Below are 23,679 nucleotides of genomic sequence, written 5' to 3'. Positions count from 1 at the left end.
CAGAAAATAAAATTATTCTGGCAGTTTAAGTGGTGGCATACTCAATCCAAACAGGACAGATGCTGCTTACCACTGCCAGAGACGTGCCAAGGGATACACTTCCAGCACAGGGGACTCTCCTCTTGCAGCTTCCAACATCCTTGCAAGTTAAGTTTCATTTTATGTTTAAGGAAAGTAAAGTACTCTTTCATGATCCCCTCAGCATATTTATGCTAAGGAAGCCAAGAGCCCACCTGTCCAGCACACGAGCTGCGATCCCACCTGAGGGGCTCAGAGTCACATAACCCAGTGAGTCTGCAGCACACTTCTGCACAAATACAACTGGAAGCTGGCTGTGACTGGCTGGGGAGCTAGCAACTATGACTAAAGGGACACAAAACAAGGTCAGTGAAAGCAAGCTCATGAAATCCCTGAATTTTCACAGGTTCCTCAAAGAAAAAAAAAAAAAAAAGCAGCCAGTATTGTTTTCCAAGGTACTGGCTGTTTCAGTATGTTGCTGTCTTTAAGGAAGGGCACCACGGAACTGCAGCAGTCAACAGTACAAGAATCATCTCCCTCCTCTTTACTTCTGCTTCTCCAGTTTCATTTTCCACAGCCAAAACATCTAAGTTTGCTTGCAGGTAAAGCAGAGAAAAGAGAAAGGAAAGGAAATGGGGGCAAAGTAGTAAGGAATTAAGTGCAAATTATATGCTCATGGGGGAAAAAAAAACCCACCTACACACAAAAGATAAAGGTTCTCTGTAGGTTTTCCCAGCCTGTTCTCTCCGTGGCCACAAAACAAGGTCTGCCCTCATTAGGGAATAACTTCCAACTAACCCTAGAACTTCACAAGAACATGGGAGTGTGTTCCTTATAGCAGCGAACTTGCTTTCACACTGAGTATCAGCAACACTAGCGAGATGCCAATATCGCCACCTTTTCATCACCCAGTAATCACAGCAGGACTCCACAAGAAAGTGCAGTGGGAGTCTCAGGTCTTCAAGTTCCTCTTAGTTCCTTGAATCCTAGAAGAGATCTGCAAGTCCCTGTGCCATACTAACACTGGAAAATAAGCAGCAAGACATGCTGGAGACAGTCCAAGAATTACTGCTGTGCTGAGACAGCTTGCAGAGTTTGACTGAAGAAAACTGACCAAAGAAGAAATAAGGGCAGGCCTAAAGAGAAAGATGGAGCAAGAACAAATTGCTCCAGGCATCAGCCCATCCCAGCTCCTGCCTACTGCCAGAAATCTGCTGTAGTGGTTCATGTCTCCTATACACACCACGTGCAAGACAGCAGTCTGGGGCCAAGCAGTCACGTAGGGTTAATCAGCAGCATGTTTGGAAAGCCTCTCTGTGGCAAGTGAAGGGGACCACTCTCACTGCCACTTGTAGATCTTCACCGTCTTCTCAGTCAGAGTAGCCAGGAGGTGGGTTTGGTTCACTTCCAAGGGGCAGATATCCAGCACAGGCAGGTCAGCCTGCAGCTTCTGCAGCAAGGAGCCGCTTCCAGCATCCCATAGCTGTGGGACAGACAAGATCAAAGACTGCAGGATTCTCCCCTCCCATCCAGAACAGAACTTCCTCTCTTGAGAGAAAAAAAAAAAAATTTTCCTCCACTTACTTATAGGTCCCTTTCTCTACTTTCACACCCTGCTGGGATGGTCTTTTAACAGACTTGCAGCACGATGTCACCCCGACTGCCTTCTCCTCTGAGCCTGACACGTGAGCTCTCATGCAGCCCGTTGTCCATCCTCTGCAGCTGAGCTGCTTTTTCATATGAAGGGCAACCCTTCTTATCTTCCCCATCACTGCCAAAGCACATGCATCCATCCCTCACGGCACTTACCACTTCAGCTATCCCACCAAGCCTGTTAGAGCACTTACAGTGCCCAACTGTCTTCCTCTGGTGGACAACAGGGGCTCACTGCCTACATTCTTTTCGATGGATGTGGACCACAGGCTTTAGCTAATACCAAGCACCCCACGCTATCAGAAAGTTACACCTACTGTAGCAAGTACAACATACCAACCTGCACAAGGTAATGTGAGTGACAATTCCCAACAAAACACACCAATGCTGCAACTGATAAGGCTTCTCTCTTAAGAATTGCAATAAACCCCTCCACCACACTGAAAGGAGGGAGACATACCAGGGCAGAATTGGATGCCTCATTACCGGCACACACAAAGACGCTGCCATCCTCCTCCGGACTCTGAAAAATGGCATTCTTGGTCAGCAACTTGCAGGTGGGCCCAGCACTCAAAGTCTGAACCAGGTTAGAAGAACACACCACATCTTCAGAGGCCTCTGTCAGCGGGCTGCAAGTCAGTTCCATCACGGCACAATGCACACATGGGTTATTTTTACCTATGTGGCAGGAAAAAAAAAACACAACAAAAAAGGTAAACATTGGAAAATTTAATTGCAGACAAGCTTGAACTGTAGGAATACAGGCAACACAGGACAAGGAGCAATGGACAGAAACTGCAACACAGGAATTTCCACCTACGTATGTGAAAGAACTTCTTTACTGCGAGTGTGACAGAGCACTGGGCCAGGCTGCCCAGACAGGCTGTGGGGTCTCCTTCTACGGAGACATTCAAAACCCGCCTGACATGACTCTGTGCAGCCTGCTCTAGGAGAGCTGCTTCAGCAGGGGCTGGACTAGGTGGTCTCCAGAGGTCCCTTCCAGCCCTGACCGTGCTGTGATTCTGTGAACACCCCCTGCAGCTGCCTGCTTTTGCCCTCACCCAACTCCTATCTACATGCAGACACTCATTGCTCTGGCTAGGGCAGGGACTACATTTCTGCTGTGCCCTCAGCAAAGCCAGTGTTGAACTCTGCAATCAGCAGCCCAGAGCAGCAATGAAGAGCGCATTGCGGATGCGCGCCGTTACATACTAGGCCTGTATGTTGCAAGGCAGTGCCGTGTGGTGATCTCTGTTTGAATGTCGATGCATCCCCCAGGTTCCAGTGGCAGGTGATGAGGCCGGTAGGTGTTGCCAGCTTTCCGTTCCCAAAAGCAGGCTCCTTCCAAGCTCCCGGCTAATATTCCACCACAAGGCAGCGATGCTGAGGCCATCCGGGGCAGATAGGACAGCGATACCATAGGGCATCTGAAAGTGTGATTACCAAGAGTCAGGGCTGCCAGCTGCAGCTGTACTGGTGTTCTGAAGCCTCACTGCTTCAGAGCTTCAGTCTCTCCAACCACACTGCAAAAAAAGGGCCTAAGCAGGCTAAAAATGGTCCTTCCAGCAAGGAACTCCAATGGGTTTGTCAAGAATAAATGAAATTCAACTTAACTGCTGAACCTTATGTTTCAAAGAAGCAGACAGCACACATCAGGTGCGTGTAAATCAGCATTTGATTCCCCCCAAGTAGAAAAGATGGAAGTACCAGCATCTCACACCTCTTTGTAATTTGTCCTTTCCAAACTAAATATTAAATTCTGCTCCAAAACAACGTCAGTTCTCCTGCTTGGGTTGCACTGGTAGGTCCATTTCTGACCACTGTACACCTTAAAAAGATGCAGGTGCCAAGCACTCATACTAAGTTATACAAATACCACACAACCTTATGAGAGACTTCTCACATCTGTGCTACATTTGAATTCTTGAACAAGAGATTCACATAAAACAATTTAAACTATTACAATTGCTGTGTGGTTTATGGAAGAAGCTATGTTTAGCTTAATATATATTAGTGAAGTTGACAGGAATGAAAAATCCTTATGCCATACCTGGACTTCTGAGGGACTAGTTCCTGGACATGAGAGTTTGTGTCTCTCAAATCATATACCATGATAGAGCCATTGACCAAGCCAGCGTAGATGTAGTTTGTATCATCGAGACACCAGCAGCAGCTCCAGACAGGACGGCCAGTATTGTATGTCTGCACCACAGTATTTGTTGCCAAGCTGCAGGGGAAAAGTAAAGTGTTGGCCCATTGCGCAAGCATCTACTGATGAGAAAATAGCATAATTAAAGTAAGCATATCTAGCTTTTTCAAGTCTTTAGACAGAAATTCAAGTCTCTTTAGACTGAATTCTGAATTAACTCCTCCTTTACTCCAGACATGAAACTGGAAAATCTAAACAGAAATCACTTGGATATTATCAAATGATACATAATTCTTCCATGCCAGTGCTTCTTTTTCCAGATCGATCTTTGAAGACTGGGAAAGGAAGTCTCCGAGCATGGTCTCAGCTGCCTTACTGGCACAAGAAAGCCAAGTTACTTTTCTGGAAAAAATTAGGAGACATGACTCTAGTGTAATCCTGTCACATTGCATATTCCAGAGATCACAGGGGCTCGTCTCTTCGGATTACATCTCTCATTAATTATTGCCCTCTTTTTGCACAAGAGGAACAGTGCTTATGCCTCAAAAGAACCAGATTTAAGCAAGAGCAAGGCAGCGAGGGAGGTAAAGACAACTAAAAGCACGTTTATAGTGTTAATTCTTTAGAAACGATTTGTAGACAGAAGAATAGGGAAGTACATAGAGGGGTGCAACCCAGAAGAGCAGGTGAAGCTGGTGTCTGATTAGGATGTATTTACAAAGAGCAGTGTTGTCAATATAGGCTTAGCACATGGAGAACAGTGTAAGACAGAAGACAGCACATATCATCATAACTCCGGATAACCTTTACAACACATGAGTTTCTCCCTGGGGAAGATGATCATGCTCAGAAATCCAGAGAAGCAAGTATTTGCTCCCAGGTAAACATAAGGGGAACAATTGCAAAGACAAACCTGGCTGGGGAAACGGAGTTTAGTATCAGAACAGTGACTGGTTTAAAACAACAGGAAAAAACCTCCACAAAACAACCCGACCACAAAGTCATGGTGCTGTTTTAAAAACTTGCAAGCCAGAACAGGAGATTTAGGGACATCTTGGATTAATTCCTTTTGGTAGGATGACTATGAAGTCAGTAACAAGGGAAGAAAGATGACTAAAGGGGGACTTTTCTTTCAGGGGGCGTCTAAAAGAAGTATGAAGATGCTGCTGAAGCAAGCATGTAACTCCAAGACCTTCTGGGATCAAGCACAAAAGAGGATCACAAGTTCCAACGCAGCCAACCAGGCAGTGAGAGGCAGACATGGGAGTTAAGTATGGAGCAGATACTGTGATGAGAAGCCACTCCCCAGATTAAACCTTGAAATGGTATCAGCTGCATTGGTTAGAAGTCTGACATGCTGAATTTAGCATCAGACAGTTTTGTTTACTTTTAGCTAGCCTAGCAAACATTTCAACACGGTAACAGGAAAACAACATTCTTTACATTTTTGGTGTAGGATTAAGTTCTCTTCATTTCTTCACTGGTGGGAAAGAACTGGGACTAATCAGCTGTATAACAGACACAAATGCTGCCTAACCCTACACTAACTGACAGAAAGATGTGCATAAAGATGTTCATGTAACTCAGTAAGAATCAATCGACTAACAAGCAGCTTAAGCTTAAGACTGAAAAGCAGCAGAGCAGCAAGAAAAGCATACTCATAGGCTGTAAATTCTAACAGGCCTGGAGACATTTTTTTCAGCTTCTGCATAATTAGTCTCCAATCTGCTAGCCCTAGAGAACCTGTGTTCCTCTAGTACATGCTCAACAATGCTGTTTACACATTTCATGTCCCAGATGAACTCCAGGCTCTGCAAGTTTAAAATGGGAGAAGCCAACACTAATGCAGGGAAGAAAGTGCCCAAACTAACCATGCCTTGTTTCTGGTTTATGCCATACAAGTCCCCATGCTTCACACTTCCCTGCAGTAACAGAAAACCGAGTGGACAGTAAATTTCACATCTATACATTATGTTACATTTGTTCTCAACGTAACTTGGCCAATCCATGCTGAATTACTGTTTTTCCACCAAGTTCTCCATGGGAAAAGTATCACAGACAGGTAGCTCTGTAACACCTCCACCTAAACGACCTGAAAGCATGAACAAGTCTTCCCCTCTGTTAATTCCCACACACAGGAAGAGTATGCAGACCTGATCTCATCTTAACAACACCTTTTGGAAAGCAGAACAGCAAGTGCTGCAAGACATCTCTATTAAGACGGAACAAAATCCAATCCAGTCTCTTGCAGAACTCTACTGGGACAGGTTGTTCACCCCAGCAGGACTCACCTGGTAAGTTTGAGAGTGTTGTCCAGAGCAGCAGAGAGCAGCAAGCCATCTGCTCTATTGCCAAAAGCCAGTCCCCGAATCTGTTTAGTATGGATGGGGATGTACTGACTGCTCTTCAGGTTGGCCACACTCATCATCTTAACACCACAACCTGTCACAGAAGAACAAAGCAGGTTATCGCAAAGTGGCATACGTGTAAAACTAGCAATTCTCTGCCACAACTACAATGTCTGCACTGAAGCCTGTGGTGGGACGAACGTGTAAGAGTCACTTGCTGTTCTGGAAAAGAACTGCCACAAATCATTCCTTAGTTCAAATGGCACAGGGCTAAATCCTTAAGGATCCCAGCCAGCAAGAGGAAATTCAATATCAGTGTTAACAATTCTTGTTACAAAAGCCTGCTGCTCTTTAGCCAGTTTCTTCAAAGATACTCTTGCCTAGATAAAAGCACACAGTAGGATTACATGGCTATTTAAGAGAACAAGCGTCACTGCAAAGAATGGTTACAGGTGAACTTAACCTGTGTTCTACAAGAGTCACCACAAATCTTCCATTCAGAGACTCATCGCCTGGCCCCAGAAAGCCAGAAAAATAAGGTCAGTTGAATGCAGAAAACAATTTCGTTACGCCTATATAAGGCATATTAATCTCAAAACCATTTACCAAATAAAGTAAGCTTCATCATTCAGAAAGCATTGAAGTACTTTGCTAATAAACTCTCTCAGACTTCTAATGCTACAACTATTTCGCTGCAAAAGCAAGCTGGCACTGGTCCAGATGTCAGGTCACTTGCTCCTGGCCATAACAGCCAAACAAACCCAGGACTGCCCGTGACTTCTTGGCTTCCTATTTCCTCACTGGGAAACAGTGCTCCTAGCATTCATATTAAAAATTCATTGCTTTTGGTTTTTCTTTTAAAGAGTATTGACAAATCAGCTGCATGTGGAGAGATCCACCTACAGTTTGGGGATTTCTCACTCAGGCACTGGAAGCTTCTCTGCAGGCCCTAGTGCACTAGCCCCTTGTTGCTTCAGAAGGCCCACCTTTGCAAGGAGTACCGGACATGCCTTTTACCTTCCTGTGGATGTGGCGCTTCAGCAGAAGAGCCAGAGACCCTCTGCTAGGATTCTGCCGTAGAAGCAATGAGGGAAACTAGCTACCTCACTAGACAGCAGCTCCCAATGCAGGGGCCAGATGAACTACAGGAAGTCTTATGAGTATTCCCAGTTGACAAGGCACATGCAAAGGTCAAAGAGAAAAGCAGAAGCAGGTAGAAAACACATTCAGCTTTCACCTTTGAACCCCCAAATCTTGACTTGCTTAATTACCAGGAATAAAAGTAGACTGGGGAGAAGGCTGTGATACCACAAGACAACTCAGCGAGTCACAGTATGCCATTACTCGACAGTTCCCAGTCTGAGACACCACAAAAACCTTTTCCAAGTGGTACTTGCGCTGGCTCTGGCTGGAGGGCAGGCTGCTGGGGAGGCAGATGCAGGAGCTGCCAGGTTGCTGAGAAGCACTCACATTGTGCTGGGTTACCAAAGCCTTCAGCTCCTGCAAAGAAAAGAAAAAAAAAAACCACCAGAGAGCTTCAATGTGTTGCTGGCAATGAAACCTTCTGTCCTATCTGCTCCAGATGATCCATCTGTGCTTGTTCTTAGACAAAGAGAGAAAATATGGTCCCATCTCCACGCTGTTCCTGAAATGCTGGATTTCCAAGTCCACTATGACAGCAAGCAACAAAAGCATTCAAATGCTATGCATGTTCTGGCAGAACATACTCACAGTCTGTTATTGTATGTATTAGACCCTGTGAAAGAGAGGACTCTTGGGCAACACATAAAAGCCAGTAACAATTATTACCAGATCAATGCTGTTTAGAAGAGAACAAACTGCCAAGTATTACATGCAGCTAAACCACAAGAGAAAGTCAATTAAAACCCATTTTCCAGAATTTCCAGAATACCCTATAAAAAAATAAAAGCCCAAGTTTCAACATAAAGGGCGTTGCAGGAAACAAGTCAGTCTAATGAAGATGACCTTGTTCTTTTCTTGTAAACCCTGGGCAGCAAATTCCAGGAACGACACAACTCTCAAGAGCTCCAGCCCTGTTTTCCGCCACCTCCTCCCACCTTTTCCTCCACCTCCACTGATGAATGCTCAAGGATGCTCAGCAGAGACATGACCAAGGACAGCTTCCATCAGCAACAAGGTATTCCTAGATTTCCTCTTTCCACAGAGATCCTCAGGGTGAGCTGGGCTGGGTATGCCAGCAGTAGCAGTGGTATATTATGAGTCAACCAAAAATGCCCCCCAAAAAGGCATTTTAACCAGCTTGTTGTAATCCAAGGTCAAAACCAGACAGTACAGAACCCCAGGGATATTAGAGGGAACATATATATTAAGGAAATTGCTACTTGTTTTCTGTTGTCCAAGCAACATAGATTATGCCTCAGATAGCATGTAATTTTTAAACAATTAAGGGCCACAAGAGTGATGTTACGAATATATTAGTAGACTGCAAGCTAGCTTCAATATTGAAGCAGCCACTACCACTTAACTCACATCTAAGCAAAGGCAGCAGTCCTCAAAGAGGCAAGATCAAAGATCAAGCTCTACATTCATAGTTATCATCAAGACCTATAACTTTTGGAAACTGCCTGAGAGGAGAGCAATTCTGATATTTTACAGAGGTCTGATCTGTTTTGCATCAAGTGCATTGCAAATTCCCCAAGGCAATAAAAAACATAAATACAAAAATAAAAACTGAAGACTCAAGATGATCCCATCAGAACAAAAAGGCAAAAGAAAAACAACCTGGGAAGATGTAGTGTGGGGGTGCTACGATGCTTATGATGGAAGCTATAGCTTTGGGCTTAGAGTAAGAAGTCAGTGAAAACACAGGTAACTTGGAAGAAAGTGACTTTTAATCAAAAATTTAATAAACTCATTATTTCTAAGTGGCAGGAGGATACCACCACCGATTATCAGAATACATTAAAATTATTTGTTGCTCTGGGGAGTTTACAAACCTCTCCTTGTCACCTGCACTCAACTTTTACACCAGTTATTAAAAAAGTAAATGTATTCGAAAAGGTAATGCAATCCTACACCTTCTGTTAAGCAGCTCTGCAGGGTTTTCCCGATGCCCAGTGTTACCCAAGGGCCTCGAGGGCACATGCATCTCCCCGCACCCACTATGACCACCTCCTAGATGTCAGCTTGCCATTGCAGAGATGAACAGTCACACAGGTTGGGGAAAGGAGAGGATCCACAGCAGAAGCCTTCCTGAGCAGTATGCATAAGAAGTAGAAGAGCACAATGAACAGGAAGACCACTAGCTACAACAAATTCAGAACAGTTTTCTTTTGGGTATTAGGTTACAGTCTTAATAGCTGATATGAAGCTTTAAAGACTGACAGCCATCTGATAACTGCCTCCCTCTCTGGCTGCGCTCCCACAGACCTCTCACAGAAGCCATACCTGCTATTTTGCACTACACGGCCCCAGCCTTGCATTTAATAGAGATAATCACGTGGCTGTACAACCGCAAGCTGCGGTGCAGCACTCCAGGCATTCTACCTTCCTTTGGTTCAGGTTCAAATTCAGTCCAAGGGACACCGAGTATTTTTAATCTGCTTCACTACAAGTAACAACTGAATGAAATACTGGCTTTTACCTCTTTAGATCTTCCCTAGGGATCCACTGGAGGGGGACACAAAGATCAAAAAGATCAAAGATTTTTATGCAATAAAACCATTAGCCTAAACTTTTTCTAAGTGTATTAGGTTCAAAAATTTTTATTCACATTTTGCCATCCAATTCCTTTTCGATGCTCTGAAAATCCTATTAGAAAAGCTTTTCCAATACATCAAGCAATATAAACCAATTTCTGCAAGGCTCACAATGACACTTGCATTCTTCTCCACAGCAGTGTGCTATCTCCTGTCATCACCCTGCCAGTCCTCCCTTCACTGCTCCATACACAGAGCTACTGTTTCCCACTCACAAAAAATCAATCTCCTACCCACTCCATCAGTGGTATTCATGCCAGAAGCCAGAGATGGTTTGCTTATTGTTAGATAACTTTCACTGAAAATTTTGGCAGATTCAAGAGTACGGCAGCAGCTCACATCTGATCCTCAACTTCTTTGTGCTCGCAAAGGAAAAAAAACTTCAGGCAAAAGGCTGGCTTCAGTAGCACTGCTTCCAAAACGCAAGCCTGACCCTGCCGTGCAGCATACAGCTCAGCACAGCGCACACTGCAGGCTTACGTACAGAAACAACACTGCTGACAGATTTCTTCCAGAGTTTTAGTTTGCCACCTACCCTCTCTCCCCTCAACTCCCAAGTTCCTTTCCTCATACATTTTCATGTAGCTAAAGACTTAAAAAAAACATCACTTTTCTAGCCTCATCTTAAACACTTGAATAACAAAGTACAATGGACAACAGCAGAGAAAAACGTGTACAAACCTAAAAAAAGTTCACAACTTGTGACATGACTGCTGCTGAGGCACAGCTTTCAAGCACATTAGGAACAAAAAAAAAAAAAAAAAAAAAAATCACCTCACATAATGACTTCTGGGGGGAAACCAATGGCGTTTGCTCTCCATAAGGCTTCAGACGCCAAGGCTTGTATGCAACCACTGAACATCACAACTACAACTGAACCTTGCCGTATCAAACGTCCCTTTGAGCATAGGGAGATTTCGCGCATTTCTTTTGAAATCCCACAGCACTTGGTTTTCTATGTTGACTTACAGCTTTGTATGCCAGTTAAACATGTTTTCTTGTGCCAGCAGTAGCCTTGCTTGCTGAAAGGAGCAGGGCAACAGACTCAAGATTTAACAAGGCAAGTTCTGATTGGGGGGGGGAGAAAAAAAAAAAAGGCTTCTCAATGAGGATAGTCAAACAGTGGGATGTCCAGAGAGGATGTGTGATCTGCTCTCATACACTCAACACCTGGCATGACAGTGCCCTCAGCAACCCAGCCCAATGCTGAAGTGAACCAGCTTGCGTTGGGCTCGAAAACTGCAGGGTCCCTTCCAACCTCAACAATTCTATGCAAGTAGTTGCTTACTAAATAACCTCTCATAAGAGAAGGAACTCGTTAGGCATATGCTCAAAATCTAATCAAACAACTTAGAGATTTATTCCACACTTCCTGCTGATTTTTCTGCTCCCCAGCAAATTGTTTTACTTTCAGTTTATTCATAGTATAAACAAGCACCTTAAAATTGCTTCCAGCATTCACATTAACCACTATAGGACAGTGATGAATGCAGTATAAATACTGAAACAGAGCTTAAAGAACACAGGGTGCTTAATCTTTATAACATGCAACTTCAATTCCATTAGACTGGACACTCTATCATTTAACACCAAAAGAACTGCAAAGGGACATTACAGACCTGCAGTTTTATCTTATTCACATTTTTCTTGAACCAAACTTTAAAGTGGACCCATTTTCTTATTAGCTCTGATAAGCTTACAGCTTCATGCAGGAATTTAAGCAAACAATTTATAAAAGACTTATCTTACATCACACAGGAAGACTTCAGCAAAGAGGATGTTGCTTAATGTACAGACATGAATAGCCGAGGCTATAAAAAAATCCAGAAGTAGAGAAGAGTACAAAATTAAGTGAGTTACTAGACAGCAAGAGATTAGATAGCTTCTACTTCACACAAAAGAAAAAAAAAGCAGCAAACTGGCTATGAAACAGACTGCTGGAAAACCTAGCAGTAGTGGAACATGCCAGATAATTCAGTTGGAAGCACCAGTAGAGTCCACCATTCATAGGAATTCTGCAAAAGCAGCTGTGATGGGTTACAACATATCACAGTACTGCATAAGCCAGACAGGAAGCAGACGATTAGCAATCGGTCATTTATTTTCAGTAATTTGTATTCTAAGGGGACAGAGGTGCCTGTTAGCAGCTGTTCAGCCCATGCATATAGCCTACCCCGCTGACAGGCCAGGTCTCATGGGACCAGAAGGTGCTCAAGTAGAATGCTGACTGACCTTCACAAAAAACAATAGTGGGGGATTGTTGTTTTCTTTGTTTTTTTGCAAGCAGTCATACCGCTTCATAAACCACTTCTCAAAGACTCTTGACTAACTAGTGATAATCAGTACCACCACACATTTACTAGAGCAATTTTCAAAGCTTACTTCGATGCACCTAAGAGAAAACTTAAGGCCTCGAGTTTGATGCTGTATTATCAGGCCTTTCCAGGCACCACAAAACCCAAGGAGCAGCCTCCAATATAATCAGCCAAAAGACACCCTTTACTGCGAAGCTGTGCTTCCAACTTTGATGAAGTCTTAGAAGAACGCAAAAAAAAGATTGGTGTTAGATAGTACACGTGAGTACGCCAGCATGGGATGTTCAGGTGAATCCTGATGATTCACCAATTGCGTTTACTAAATCTTGCTGCTTATTAAAAGTGGAAGCCTGCCTTCTCAGTCCCCTAAGGGAACGTACAAAAGACAGGCTGAAGAGAAAGGGAATCCTCTGTGTATTGGTAGCATGAGGCTCACCTGAACTTGCTTGCGGAGTTTGCTGCATTCGTCGGTCAAAACCTGCAACTGGAGACGGCTCTGTGCAGATTCCAGCTCTGCCTGTCTCCGCAACATTTGCTCCTTTGCTAAAGAACTAGAGAAACAAGAGAAAAGCAATCCTTAGGACTAGGTATCATCTAGGATGCTTCTCTGGGCTGTCAACTCCTATCCTCAGGCTTCATTCCAAAACAAGTTCTGTTCAGGCAAATTCAAAAGTAACAGAAAATCTGGTACCACACTCATCCAGTACATTCACCTCAAGATGTTCTCAGTTATACAACTGTAGTGCATGACTCACTCAACTATTGTTCCATAGAAACAGCAGCCTTTCTTCTCACCCTCTGCAAATGTACTAATTTAGTAGACTGAAAGAGAAATCAGTTTGGTTTTTTCCTACAGAAACAGTTTAGCAAATTCTCTACCACCAATGTCCACACAATATACCATGTCAGTAATACAGCAAGTCATAACACAGCAAGATCTTCACACGTGTTTCTACTACCAGTAACTAATTGTGTGTTTCAGGAAAAGATAGCTGTACCAGAAACAGACAGATACAGATAAATTCTCTGTGAATGCCCATATAGAAGCCATACTTGCTACCTCACCTTAAGCCTAAAAAGCGCATAAACACCATTTAACAGCAGCAGTTTTGGTAACATACTTCCATTTCTCTCTCATAGAGGCTTTGCACATGAAAGAATAGTTAAAGAGGAAGAAAAAATACCAGTATTCCTTAAAATTATCTGTACATTTGGTCTATAACGTTGACCACTGCATTCTGCACTTCAAAAGCTACAGTATTCCAGTCGTTTCACTAGTTCCTGTGCAGGGAGACCCCAGCTTGCCTAAGAACCTTCTAAATGTACAGACCTAGCTTTGCACGTTGACCAAGCACAGAATTCTGTCATTTCCCTACAGCTTCTGCACATGATTTTTTCCTTCCTGCAGAAGAAACAGGTGAAATGCTCTATTTAACCACCGCAAAGACATTCTTTATATAAGTACCCAGAGCCTGAAGGCTGGCTCTTTTGAATGTGAAAAACAAAGCCCATGATCTTATACCCAATAACAAGGCTATGTGCAAACAATATTGATGCATGCACCAGTGTTCACATTTGTCCTCCACTGGTGACTGTGTGCCACGAAGCAGCCGCTGCCAGCTACTTCCCTGGACTGAGGCAGTCATTGGTGTCTGCCTCCCAACAAAAACAGGGGGCAGAGGAGGTTAGGGCAAGTGGGGAATGGCTGCAGCAAGATTCTGAGACACAAGCAGCAGTTAGACAACTACCTCTCTGTGACAGGTAAGATTTAAACACCGAAATGCTTTCTGTGCTTTTGAAAAAAACGTCTTATTTATCATTTGTTTTGCAACGTCAATCCAGTAAAAGAAGTGTGACCCTTCTAAAGGTACAGTTCAAACACCATCAGGCAGGGGCAATCTGGACAGAAGAGATATTTTTCCCTTCGTGACAGTTTCTCCTCAATAATTTCTGATCAGTAATTACCAGGACAGTGAGGTTTCTGTTGAAAGACTAGCAGTCTAGTTAGAGATATGTGAAGACCCCAATTAAATTCTATTCACTACAAGATTCAGGAGAACCCAGATATCTGCAGCCTTCTAATTTCAGGATAGTAACTGTGACAGCATCTTACTGAACAGAAATTAATCCCCATTTTCATACCTGCTTTTCCTTTTTTCAGTAAGTCTACATTTTAAACTTGGAGGGGGGAAGCAGAGTCATAGTAATGCTTGCTGACCTTTTGTAAGTAAAGCTACATGAAGAGTTTGACAAAGCAAGATGGAAAGCGATTCATGCGAGAGGTTACTCCGTTTAATGCATGCAGAAAAGACAGCAGAAAAGGTCAGCTATTCAAGACCCTTGCATTTTAACTATGCCTCGCTTTTCTCATTTAATGATGAATTAGCAATAAACAGCTTTTTGGCAACAACTCTGCATGTTCTCCATGATGAGATTTCAGGATACAGCACAAGAGAGTTTTTTCTATTTCAGTGCCGCAAAGCACAAACTCAAGAATTCTGTTCCAAAAGAAAATTCTCCTGGGTAAGACACATGCAATACGGCAAGGCCTTGGTTTGTTAAGCCTGCCATACTCCTGATAATCTCCAAGGGAATGCACAAATTGCTTTAGACAATACAGGAAATTAAAGCATGAAGTAGAAGCTAGACTGCAGCTTTCAGTAGCATGCAGTCAGTGAGGCCGTATCTTCACATGGAGACTCCATACCTTTTCATGCGTTCCTGCTCACTCGTATCCAGCGCTTTCAAATTGCAAGCATACAGGATCACAATGTCAGAACGTTTTGCCTTCTTATTGCACTGAAAGAAAAGACAAGTTCAGTTCATCTATGAGAATTTAACCAATGCACCTCTACACGTTGCTAGGTACTGTTTTGAAAAATTGTTAAAGCAATTTTTAATTTCTTGAAGCATCAGCAACGCAGCCCGGTCAGCTAAGTTCCAGGGACAAAAAAAACCAACAACCACCAGACAAAGGAGGGCAAAAAGATCTAAAAACAAAACACTAGCCCAACTTCTGTTTTGAAAAGATTAATACGGGCTGCCCAACAGACAAGGATTTAGAAATCCCTGAGTATTCTCCCAACTGTTATTTATCTACTATACTCCTTTAATCAAATCCCATAGGCCCAAATCCATAAAAGCATTCCAGTGTCAGTAGGAAACACCGACATCTCACCGATTTCAGCGATACACAGGGATATATTTCAATAACTTCGTGCACCCGGCTATGACCACTTTGTACTTTAGGTTCATCTTAAAAATAAGAGATAATACTTCCCCCTGAGTTGAGACTTGGAAGAAACGATACCATCTGGAAGCTCACTGCTTCGCTAATACACTTTGCGGATCAGAAAAGAGGCAGTGAATACTCAGCTCTAGTAACCTCTGCTGAACACTAAATTACTATGTGCGCTTAAAATGCAGGCTTCTCTATTATTTAGTAGCGTGAAGATATCATGAGCAACAGTTTCAGATCAGATAATCCCTCTCCCTTCATAAAGGGCTGCCTTGCAGAGCAGTAAGTGGCTAAGACAGCCCTCCTGGCAGCCGGCAGCTGTCACTGGCCCAAGCAAGAACGCTGCAATTTCACAGCAACTTGCACTCAAGCCACTTAGTATACAGAGCACCACGCACAGCAACTCTGTGCTATTCAATCAGAGGACGCCCAGTTGCAAAAGGACAGCGACTGAGAATGAAGGGAGGATGATTTAGCTGCAACGTTCTCACCAGACCAAGTTCTCCCACAAAGTTTTCAGTAATTACATCACCAGAAGAAAAAGAGGAAGCAAGCACCCCTTATGTGTATTTAGGATTCAAGAAGAAAGCAGTCACAGAATTCCAAAAAGTAAAGATGCCTGGAAGGCCTCTGAGAATTCTGTCTGGGGCCAGAGTAGGTGAAGAAAAGCTTACACAGTATTGACAGTGTTAAAAATAAGGTTTGGGCCTTTGCTATGGCAACAGTGATTCTTTAGGTTTCATCAGAGTGCACGTCAACAGGAAGTTTCTTGCTGAGAGGAGGGAATCCTGCACAAAGTCAAGCAAGACCATGAAGGTTCTCAAAATGACAAAGCCAAAGAAATCCTGAGCTTCCAGCCACCGAGTCAGAAAGCAGCAGAACTGAACCCTATTTACCAGGTACTCGTTGCCCTATTTTTTTGTCAACATTGCTTTCTGGAGAAAAGGAATAAGGAATGGAAACACATCACAGAAGCACAGACCTAATTGAAAGGGATCAGTATTACCCATGCAAACAAAGCTGAAAAGAGCACCTTAAAGAGCAGATCTATCATCACAAATGGACATTAAAGGATGCAACTTGTTTCTCAGTTTACTCTCTGCAAGGTACCTTAAACAACCTGATCTGCTTAAAGCCTGCAAAAGCAGATGCAGTTCAAAACGGAAGATTAACCAGCTGAAAACAGTTCTCAAACATTGATTTCTTGTCCAATAACATACTCTTTACGCTTAGTTAATTGATTCTAGGAATCTGTCTGCCATTGCTACACTCTGGGACCACAGTGCAGTGTTCTGAAACCACTTACACAGGTTTAACACTTGAACTCTCCAACTTCTGTGTCTGCTACTCAAAAATACTTCAGGAAGAAAATCCAAGTCAGAATTCCCCCTTTAAAGTAGTGCTAGTTGTTCCTGGCCTAGCTACATCACAATAATGGTGATTTTTGTTATTTCTGACAGCAGACAAAGGTGGACTCTTCACGCAGCAAGCGGTTAGAGCAGTTACGGTGACCACACCTGCAGCAGAAGTTACCCAACAGCAAGCCCCTTCCAGCGCACATAAAGATCCATGTTACCTGGGGGCATTTCCCTGCCTGTCCCTTCAGCCACCTTTCAATGCACGTGTAACCAAACAGGTGTCCGCACCGCAGCGCTGAGAGACGGTGGTTCCCGGTGTTGGTCCACTGCTCAAAGCAGATAGTACAGGTATCCCCTTCCTCCTCGTCTCGTGGCGCAACACAAACTGGTGGCTCCAGTTTCTTTACTGGAGTCCTCTAGGATTAAAAATTAAGAAAAAACACACAACACTTTTTTTTAGACAAAGGCACCATTTATCCTATTTAATCTGTCTCCAAAAGCATTTAGGTCACCTTACCTGCTTTTCCTGGACCTCAGCCTCTTCATCTTCATTACTTCCACGTTCTGCAGAAGCTTGAGACAAAGCTTGAGGCAGCTCTGCCTGGATCAGACTGGAAACTAAAGAAAGCATTGCTTAAATAAACTGATATATAACAGGAGTAAAAAGGAGTTCTTCTTGACCTGAAATCACCAAGGCATAAGGTAAGCAGCACAACTGCACAGGTAACATACAAAGCTTCAGATCAGTGCCCTGGATAAGGCAGGTCAGGCAGTCTGTGTGTAAGCCCTTCTATTCGTCAACAGTATTGCTGAAGAATTTTATGTTTTCTTTTATAAAAAGCAGCAGAATTTCAGTGAAAAAGACAAACGTTGTTAACTGGATTTTCTAACCTGCTCGAAACAAACACATCTGCATACAGGTCTACATTTATGCTGATATAAGGTTACACCCCTGCGTTGTTATGCCCAGAGAAAGACAAACAACCAACATGCAGAAGTTATTTTGCCAAGGGATCTAAGCATGCATATTTCATATGCCAAGAAAGCATTTACCGTATGCTATCTTTCCGTTCACCCCGACTTAAGTGGTTTTCCAGCTGGTTGTTGTCCGAACTAGCAATTCTGTTGGGCCATATGTTTTTGTGGTGGGCCTCTGTTCGCCCTTCTGTTGAAGCATGGGCACACAGAAAAGCTAAATTTGTATTACCACCACCAGCATACTATAAAAGGAGCAGATATCATTGTGTCCCCAATATCTCCTCACAAAACGACAGCGCCGTTAGTCACATTTAGTATTCAAGGCAGATAACCCTGGCCAATGTCAATGAAGATTTCAGCCTCTAAGGTTCTGGGCTGAAGAGGAACCAGTGGCTTTATATAAGCAAAAAAGGCAAAGGGAATTCCAGAAAACCCAACAGAGAGCATATGTTCACACAATATTAGACAGCACTTAACAGCTTGAGCTCCTGTCACGTGTAAGACTAGCTCAGAGCAAGCAAATTCATCTGTTCAAAAGACACCTCATAGATGTACCCTCAAAAAAAGGTGTCATGGTGGGCTGGCCAATCAATAACAAAACTAAGGGCAGACTGTGAAACATAAGGACATTTCTTAGAGACTGAAGTAAAATAACCTAATCTTGTTCTCATATTCTCTGGGCATCAATAACGTTGACTAGCAAGTTAACAATTTGTCACTCTTACATAAACTGCTTGCGTTCATCGCAATGTCACTGAAGTGCATGGCAGCCTGCGAACTAGATAAAGGATGGCGAGCCAGAAAAAGCACAGGAAAGACGCCAACCAAGAAGCCCACTGTCCTAAGCTCCATCTCCTCAGTTAAATGTCACAAGGAGTTGCAGGAATGAAAAGAAAACCTCTGAACCAAAGCAGACTGAAATCCCAAATAACTAAAAAAATACTGAAAGCACTGCTGATCTCCAAGGTGCAACTTGATGACTTCAGTAATGCTCCTTGACAATATACAACTGCAGAAGCATGGTAATAATCTCTGAACTTGAAGTTACTCTGTATATTTCCGGGATTATTTATAAGTAGCAGCCTGCAAATAGCAAAAAGATTGTATTCAACATTACAGTAGCAATCACCTATTGCCACTAGTGCTCTTAGGAACTGCTTGCTGGAAAGCCTTGTGGTAGCAATCAGCTCCCAACAGCTGTGGCATAATCATCTCTTAACACTATCTGTTGTGAAGCTTGAAAGGGTTTCCCCACTGAGTTTTGAAACAGCAAGATGAGTTTCTGCAATCTGTCGCTACACAGCTCAACCACAGCACAAACCTCCTGAGCTCGCTGCTGGAGGCATCTCCTGGGCTGATGGTAACAGTGGTGCTGCAGCCTCCACCGCTTCCTCTTCCTCCTCAGAAGTGCTGCTGTCGGAGTCGCTCAGTTCTACTGTTTCATCAGAGCTGTGTTCCTGGTTGTCTCTCATGATAGGCAAGGGCTCCAGGCGCAGAACTTGTCCTGTAGCTGGCTCCTGGGTCCTGCTGACTTGAAAGTAGCGGTCCAATGCTGCCCTGAGTCCGGGAAAACAAGAAATAAAAGCCAGTTATTACAGGTAAGCTAAAGACTTGGCACGTTTCTCCACACTTGTTTGCAGTAAAATTGCTAGGCTCTGACAGCCATAGGAAGGTAGCAAAGTTATCAAGACAGACTTTCTCTAGTAGCAGGGCAATCCCATACAATGGCCCGTTTTATGAACCACCAGCAGTACCACACAGCAACACTTCATTTTGCTCAGCTCAAAGAAAATCTCTTTCTGGTTACGATACTGCTTTCTTTTGGGGTGGGGTGGGACTGGAGAGAAGAAAAGCAAAGAAGTATTGTTCACCAATAGCCTAAGGAACTCCTTATCGGTACCTTCAGTCCTCAAGCCTGGTTCCCATAGCCATTGGTAACTTTAGATGCATGAGGCTTGTGTTCGAGTCTCATTCCATTGACTACTTGGTGCCTGGGTTTTCTGCTTTCCCTCTTCTTTTCTACTGGAACTTCATCCCTGGATAGAAACATCCTCCCCTCTCCCCCCATTCAGTTCAGCTATCTTAATTATCCCTCAGATTCAAAAGAGAAGCTTTTCAGCTTGCCTTCTAGCTTTGAGAACTACAGTGACCTTCAGGTGCAATCCAAGGGCAAACAGTACAGTTATGTTTAACCATCCGGGAGGAGAGGAGTTCTTGGTCTCACTGAATTTAAACGCAATGCTCCAGTTAATTATAATTTCGCCCTCAGCATTTACAAAAGCTACAAAGATGAGACAAAAAAACAAACCAACCAGAAACAGAGATGTCTTTCCAGCTGGAGAGCATTCCTACTCTGAATCACCCTTTAAACCCATCACAAATGTATTAAACACAGAGTATTTTTTTCTTTGCCTGGAGGTAACAAAAAAACCTACAGAAAAATACTAGTTTGCATGTTTGCAAAAGTTTCTGCAGCAAATGTCACCAGAAAATTTAATCAGGCAGTCCCCAAATCAATGGTGAAATGCAAAACAGAGCACAAGCTCCACTGAGCTAAATCCTGGCTGGAACTGCTGAGAGTCAGCACTGCTGAAGGAAGCACCGACAGGAATCTGGCAGAACAGAGGGAATGGTGGGCGCAGAAGCTCTGCAAGCAAGATGGGAAGTGTAGAAGGACACAGGAGTCAACACTACCACTGCCAACACAAGAAACAGGGGGATTCACTTAAGAGGAGCAAAGATCCTATGAGAAGAGATCAGAAAGCACAGTGCTATTGCTGAGCTTAAAAGGTATGTGAGGGGCTCAGAATCTGGTCACCAGCACACACCCGGACTGAGCCGGGCTCTATAAGCCAGGAAGCAAGGCGGATTTAAACTGATGCCAGACCTGATAACAGTTCAGACCCAATTTAATTTCTGCTTTACCTGGCACTGACTGTCCTCTGGGAACCACCAATCCTCTGCTGCCTGTTAACTCTTCTCACTCGCGGATGCTGCGGCACCCACAGCAGCTCATGCAGATCAAGTACCCCTAGCTGCCTTCGCAGCCTGCCCCGAGGCGCAGCAGGACTCGGCTGCGGGTCAGGCTCAGCAGCTGCCGCCCTTGTGCCACCATTCGCTGTGACAACAGCGTCATCAGCAGGAAGAACCGTACTGCTGCCACCTCCCTCACCAAGCACCGGAGCGCTGGACGAAGGTGCTGCGGGAGCAGAGGGCTCTGTGGGAAGCGTCCTGAGGTTCTCCACAGGGTAACCAGCCACAGGTTGCAGATCAACTTGCATCTCTTCTTGAGCCATTTCTGCAAAGAGTTGAAGAAAACCAGTATTTATTTGCAAGCATGCACACGACTTCAAGCCAGACTGTAGCAAGCATCGGATGCAGCTGTCAGCTACTACAAAAGCCTTTATTTCAGACTCAAGAAAAAATTTATCCTCTTGCAGCAGAGCTAAACCACCTCAAGTCGATACCCGTACATGCGCTGGCACAGCACAGCAGCACCCTCCCAGAGGTCCGGGCTTGAAGTCTTTGGCTCAACAGCAGCTAGCACAAAGGTACATCGCAAAGCTGACTTAAGTAAGCCTTTGGATGAACGTGGGAAGTTAAGGATTTCTTGCTGGCATCATATACTTGCCAGTAAATTCACATGGATCTTGGAGAACAGAATTTGGAAATATTTGAGAGATTCTCCACTGCACAAACACCCACAAATACAGACACAAGCAGCTCTACAATGCAGTCCTTTGTTTCACTGCTCTCAGGAGGTGAGTTTATTTTCAAGTTTCTTTGAATAACATTCCGTTATGGCAACGGATGACATCGACCCTCACCCACAGCTCACTTAACAGGCCTTTCAGGTGCTTTATATTCACCAACACTGTGCAAACCCAGAAAGGGTTATCATAGCAGAACGCACAACTGAGACGTTACAGGTAGCAAGTTGCCTACAGCATCAGCATTTGTTATTCCATATCAGCCTGAGACTAGATAAACATGAAACTTGCAGTAAAGCCTCATATATATTATTTAGGGATGGCTACCCTACAAACACCTCTGGGATAAAAGGCTTCTGGTTACCTCCTAAACAGAAGGGCTACCTTAGGTTTTGGAGAAAACCAGAGGAGACAACAGTCTGTGCATTGCTAATTATTATGCTGCTGTCGGCCACCAAATTAGAGCGCTTTAATCACTGTGTTCTACAGGCAGTCTTACAACACAAAAAAGTTGAATATTATTTCATTAATTGAATAAATAGATGCACAACAAAAAACCAAACCAAATAACAACAACAAAAAAAAGTCCTTTTTTGCAGGAGGTGTGTGAATTAAAGCCTGCAAGCTGCTGAAGGTCATTCACATTCTCAAAAAATACCTAGGCAATCATAAACCTGAAAGGCCTTGGGAATTGCAGACCTTTAGTGCTACTTAAGAGTCCGAAGCACACACCAAAATTTATTAGGCTAGGTACTGTGCAAACAGGGCAAAGGCTGCTTTTAGTACAAAGAATAACTAGAAAAATCTACACAAGAATTACTAGAGGGGGATGTAATAATAGCCAAATATTTTTATAGACCTTTTAAGACATTCTGACTTATGAATTGCTCTGTAATTCTTATCCTAATGCCCAATTCCTTCGAAGTTTGGCCAAAAATAGATGTGAAATGCCACCTCCCCCAGGAACAGGCAAGGTATGAAGCTGTCAGTGATCAGGTGCTGCTGCTACAGTGCTGAATTCACAGTCGTGATAAAAGTTGCCGTGTAGAACAGACCCTTCAATTTCCCCATAAATTGTGAGACTTAAACCAAGTGTATACATCCACCCCAGCACGGATTAAAATGCTGCGTATGTCTTAATAAAACAAAATTGTAAAGAGCTGTTAACACAGACGTTTTCACCACTCAGCCTCAGAGGCTTTGAGGGGGGGCAAGGCCGGGGCGCCCAGCCAGCCAGTGCCCGCGGCGCCCCCCGCAGTGCCGGCAGTGCCCCCCGAACCGGGGATCACCGGGGGCAGAGCCCGCGGGGCCGGGCAGCGCCACGGGAGTCCCCGGGCACCGACCCGGAGGCCGAAGCAGAAGCCCCGGGCGCTGCCCAGGCCCCTCCGGCCCCCCCCAGTCACTGCGCGGCACCTGCTTCACCGTAACCCAAAATAAACGGCCAAGGCCTCACAGCTCGGCACACGCGGGTTTACTCGCGGCTCTCCGCGGCGCTCCCGTGTCTTAAATAACAACCGACCACACAAGCGGCGCGGAGCGGGGCGGGGCGGCCTCTCCCCCGCCAGCCCGAGCGCCCGGGCCCGCCATCGCACAGGCCGCCGGAATGGGCCGAGCCGTGGCAGGACCCGCGTTCCATCCCCGGCCGCCGGGGTCCAGCCGCGCCTGCGGGGCTCTGGGACGCCGGGCCGGGGGAGGCGGCCTAGGGGACGGGGACCGGGGCCGGGACCCTTCGCTCACCTGCCAGTAGGCACAACCGTCCTGCTCCAGCACCGCGCCACCACGTCTGTGCCCGCTTCTATTGGGCAACCAGCGTCCTGACCCGCCTTTCTTATTGGCCAACCACTCTGTCCGTCTCCCCGACGGAAGGGCGGGTGAAGGCTCACAGGCAGGGTCTGCTCTGATTGGCCAGAGTGCCGTAGGGCGGGCACGGCTGATTGGGTGGAGAGAACGCAGGCGCTGCAGGGGGTGGGGCGAGCGCCGGGATGTGAGTTTCCATTGGGGGAGCCGCCGCAGGGGCGAAAAGAGCGGGAGCCCCAGCGGATTCAAACTGGGGCCGAGGTGGGCGGGGCCCTACCATGGCGGCGGGGCCCTACCATGGCGGCGGGGCCCTACCATGGCGGCGGGGCCTGCAGGGCCCCGAGGGAGCGTTGAGGGAGCCCGGCCCCAGCAGCC

At 44.9% G+C, this 23,679-nt stretch overlaps 1 protein-coding gene across 2 annotated transcripts; it reads right to left on the bottom strand.

The window, feature by feature from the left end:
• Window positions 1-480: 480 nt before the first annotated feature.
• Window positions 481-23,604, bottom strand: RFWD3 (ring finger and WD repeat domain 3). 2 transcript variants are annotated; one of them, XM_056360789.1, is made up of 12 exons: window positions 20,723-23,602; window positions 19,119-19,354; window positions 17,337-17,437; window positions 17,038-17,235; window positions 14,931-15,022; window positions 12,660-12,774; window positions 7,440-7,668; window positions 6,112-6,262; window positions 3,722-3,898; window positions 2,884-3,098; window positions 2,132-2,349; window positions 481-1,501 (listed from the first exon to the last, which is right to left on the bottom strand). In XM_056360789.1, the coding sequence occupies exons 1-12, from the start codon at window positions 21,091-21,093 to the stop codon at window positions 1,358-1,360; spliced, it is 2,247 nt and encodes a 748-aa protein (XP_056216764.1). In that variant the 5' UTR covers window positions 21,094-23,602; the 3' UTR covers window positions 481-1,357. The 2 variants fall into 2 exon arrangements, with proteins under 2 accessions (XP_056216764.1, XP_056216763.1); XM_056360788.1 differs by having other exon boundaries at window positions 1,360-2,349; window positions 20,723-21,095; window positions 23,245-23,604.
• Between the last annotated feature and the right edge of the window lie 75 nt (window positions 23,605-23,679).

Source organism: Falco biarmicus, chromosome 15 (genome assembly GCF_023638135.1).
Source record: "Falco biarmicus isolate bFalBia1 chromosome 15, bFalBia1.pri, whole genome shotgun sequence".
NCBI classification, from domain to species: Eukaryota; Metazoa; Chordata; class Aves; order Falconiformes; family Falconidae; genus Falco; species Falco biarmicus.
This window is presented reverse-complemented; position numbering and strand designations above follow the sequence as displayed.

What these genes read in the sequence shown, in the direction of transcription:
- RFWD3 (XM_056360788.1), bottom strand. Translation starts at nt 21,093, where the DNA reads ATGGCTCAAGAAGAGATGCAAGTTGATCTGCAACCTGTGGCTGGTTAC. An exon ending in CTGAGGTCCAGGAAAAGCAG is followed by an intron (nt 17,236 to 17,336) that starts GTAAGGTGACCT and finishes TTTTAATCCTAG; the next exon opens with AGGACTCCAGTAAAGAAACT. An exon ending in CTAGTCCCTCAGAAGTCCAG is followed by an intron (nt 3,099 to 3,721) that starts GTATGGCATAAG and finishes TCACACTTTCAG; the next exon opens with ATGCCCTATGGTATCGCTGT.